The sequence below is a fragment of the Plectropomus leopardus genome, chromosome 9 (assembly GCF_026936395.1).
Source record: "Plectropomus leopardus strain MGB_pleo_1.0 chromosome 9, ASM2693639v1, whole genome shotgun sequence".
NCBI lineage: Eukaryota > Metazoa > Chordata > Actinopteri > Perciformes > Serranidae > Plectropomus > Plectropomus leopardus.
Window position 1 is genome coordinate 21,777,233 of NC_142184.1, and position 3,530 is coordinate 21,780,762.

General features: G+C 42.9%; 1 protein-coding gene across 1 annotated transcript; it reads right to left on the minus strand.

Annotated features, from left to right (window-relative positions):
• hspa1b (heat shock protein family A (Hsp70) member 1B) lies at positions 1–3,181 on the minus strand. The gene is made up of 2 exons (XM_042491247.2): positions 3,024–3,181; positions 1–2,062 (listed from the first exon to the last, which is right to left on the minus strand). The coding sequence occupies exon 2, from the start codon at positions 2,038–2,040 to the stop codon at positions 121–123; it is 1,920 nt and encodes a 639-aa protein (XP_042347181.1). The 5' UTR covers positions 2,041–2,062; positions 3,024–3,181; the 3' UTR covers positions 1–120.
• Between the last annotated feature and the right edge of the window lie 349 nt (positions 3,182–3,530).

The window sequence follows — 3,530 nt, forward strand, 5'->3', positions numbered from 1 at the left end:
TTATATTTTTTAAAGTATTTTTTTATTATGACAAATCAATAAATGAACAGTGATAGTACATCATTTGTGGTACCAAACAACAGTGATATGGCCAAAGTATTCCTTTAAACGCCTGTGGTTTTAGTCCACTTCCTCAATAGTGGGGCCCTTGGAGCTGCCTCCTGCCTGGCTGCCACAACCTCCTGATGGTGCCGCTCCCTGGTACAACTTGGTCACAACTGGCTTGCACACCTTCTCTAGTTCGTTCTGCTGATGCTCGTATTCGTCTTTCTCTGCCAGCTGGTTGCTCTCCAGCCAGGAGATCGTCTGGTTGCACTTGTCAATGACCTTCTTTTTGTCCTCCTCGCTAATCTTTCCTTTCATATTCTCGTCCTCGACACTGCTCTTCATGTGGTAGGCGTATGACTCAAGCGAGTTCTTTGCTGCAATCTTCTCTCTCTGCATGTCGTCCTCGGCCTTGTACTTTTCCGAGTCCTGCACCATCCGCTCTATCTCCTCCTTGCTGAGGCGGCCTTTGTCGTTGGTGATGGTGATTTTGTTTTCTTTGCCGGTGCTTTTGTCGATGGCGGACACATTCAGAATGCCATTGGCATCGATGTCGAATGTGACCTCCACCTGTGGTACACCTCGGGGAGCAGGAGGGATACCTGTGAGCTCAAACTTGCCCAAGAGGTTGTTGTCCTTGGTCATGGCTCTCTCACCCTCATACACCTGAATCAGCACACCTGGCTGATTGTCCGAATATGTGGAAAAGATCTGGGTCTGCTTGGAGGGGATGGTGGTGTTTCGTTTGATTAGAGGAGTCATAACTCCACCTGCAGTCTCAATGCCCAGAGACAAGGGAGCTACGTCCAGCAGCAGCAAATCTTGGACGTTCTCTGAAGTGTCGCCCATGAGGATAGCAGCCTGGACTGCTGCACCGTAAGCCACGGCTTCATCTGGATTAATACTTTTGTTAAGTTCTCTGCCATTAAAAAAGTCCTGCAAGAGCTTCTGGATTTTGGGAATTCTTGTGGAGCCACCAACCAGGACGATTTCATGGATCTTGGACTTATCCATCTTGGAATCCTGCAGGGCCTTCTCGACTGGCTCCAGTGTTCCCCTAAAGAGCTCTGAGTTTAGCTCCTCGAATCGAGCCCTTGTGATTGAGGTGTAGAAGTCAATACCCTCAAACAGAGAGTCGATCTCAAGGCTGGCTTGGCTGCTGGAGGACAAGGTCCTCTTTGCTCTCTCACAAGCTGTACGCAGTCTCCTCACTGCTCGCTTGTTTTGGCTGATGTCCTTCTTGTGTTTTCTCTTAAATTCCTCTACAAAGTGGTTGACCATCCTGTTGTCAAAGTCCTCTCCACCAAGGTGTGTGTCTCCTGCAGTGGCTTTAACCTCAAAGATGCCGTCCTCGATAGTCAGGATGGAAACGTCGAAGGTGCCTCCACCAAGATCAAAGATGAGCACATTGCGCTCCCGTTTTTTACCTTTATCCAGGCCATAGGCGATGGCTGCTGCTGTGGGCTCGTTGATGATCCTGAGAATGTTCAGTCCAGAGATCACTCCAGCGTCTTTGGTGGCTTGCCTCTGGGAGTCGTTGAAATAAGCTGGGACTGTGATGACTGCGTTTGACACCCTCTGTCCCAGGTAGGCTTCAGCGATCTCCTTCATTTTAACCAAGACCATGGAGGAAATTTCCTCTGGGTAAAAGGCTTTGATCTCTCCTTTGTACTCCACCTGGACTTTGGGCTTTCCATTATCGTTGATCACCTTGAAAGGCCAGAGTTTCATGTCAGACTGGACAATGGAATCGTTAAACTTCCTTCCGATGAGTCGTTTGGCGTCAAAGATTGTGTTGGTGGGGTTCATGGCAACTTGGTTTTTGGCAGCGTCTCCAATGAGCCTTTCTGTGTCAGTAAAGGCCACGTAACTGGGGGTGGTCCTGTTGCCCTGATCGTTGGCGATTATCTCCACTTTGCCATGCTGGAAAACCCCCACACAAGAATAGGTGGTGCCCAGATCAATGCCAATAGATACTCCCTTTGCTGATGACATTTTGATTGTTTTTCTAGAGTTCCTGGGGAAAAAGGGGAAAATCACATTTTAATTTTCTAAAGCTACAGATGAAAGCCCTTATCACTGCAGTTAAATAAAATCACATAGATTACTGATGTCAGTAAAATGGTTAAAATGTTTGTAGTGCTAAGATTTTTGTCCATCTAACAGGGTTCCAACTCATTTTCATGGACACAATTTCAAACTTTTTCATGACTTCACTGTAATAAAAGTTACTGACTATTCAAAACATATAACATGGACAAAACTGTATTGTGAACTTTACTCCAAATGTTAATTATTGTATGAAAACTAAACAGCAACCTTTTCCAGTCTCTAACAGTTGGTTATGTTTGTAGCATTATGCGATAGGTTATTCAGTGAGGAATACTGTAACAATTCATTTTATTATACACAACAAATTTCCATGACTTTTCCAAAACTTTTAATGATTTTAACTAACTCTATAACTTGTCCAGGCATGGAAAATGAGATTGTGAAATTCATGGGAACCCAGATCTAATTATCTGACAAAAATGTATGGTTAAAATTAAGGAAACACTGGTTAAAAAACCTTTTTATCATTAGTTATGTAATGTTTGATGGCACAAGTTTAATATAATTGAATCGCTCTACCACAAAAAATATAAACAAATATGAAATATTTAGATGTTATATAATAATGAAATAGAATTTCAACCATATCAATTTAATTATGTATTCCCTAAATCAGACTTTTATATATGCAAAATTGCTTGAAATAATCTTAACACCTTTTCTATAATAAGATATTCAAATTCAGCTGTTTCTTTAATTTTTCTTTGATCATTAATAAAGACATAATATGAAGCAGAATTGATACATTAGTACATGTAAGTAGATGAAAACAATATCTGAGGATAAACCCATCACTATCACAGAAGTCTGCACTGATTTCCATTCAAACTAATTTAACCATAATGGGATAATTAATTGCTACTTACTTTAAGTGATGAGCTTCTCTGTTGCTGGAAGATGTTGAAGGATCTCAGCAGAGTCTCCTTGAGTAGTTTCCTTTGTGGCAGTGTTTCCCTCGATATGTTTCTTCTTAATCTAATGCCTGCACTGACTCTGGCCCTTTGCTTTTATAGTTGTTACCAGGTTTCCAGAAGCTCCCAGCTCCCTCCCAGTCCCCCTCCTCCTCCAAGCTTAATGACTCATGGTTAATATTAGCAGCTACTGCAGCTGGCCTGGTGCGAGAGAGATGGTGAATATTCCAGAGTGGGACAGCAGTTTGAAGCTCGGCCAGTAGGGCTGACGGCGAGGGAACACAATGTGGAGAATGTAGCAGTAAGGCACACTGAAGGGGGTATGTAGAAGTGGTAGAAGCTGTGAATATGTGCTTTATCCCCCAAAATAATGGGGAAAAAGACTTTAACTACCCAACCACTGAGCTAGAGGTCTCTCTGATTCAGTTTTCTTGGTTCAAACACACCCTGACTTGTTTAAAG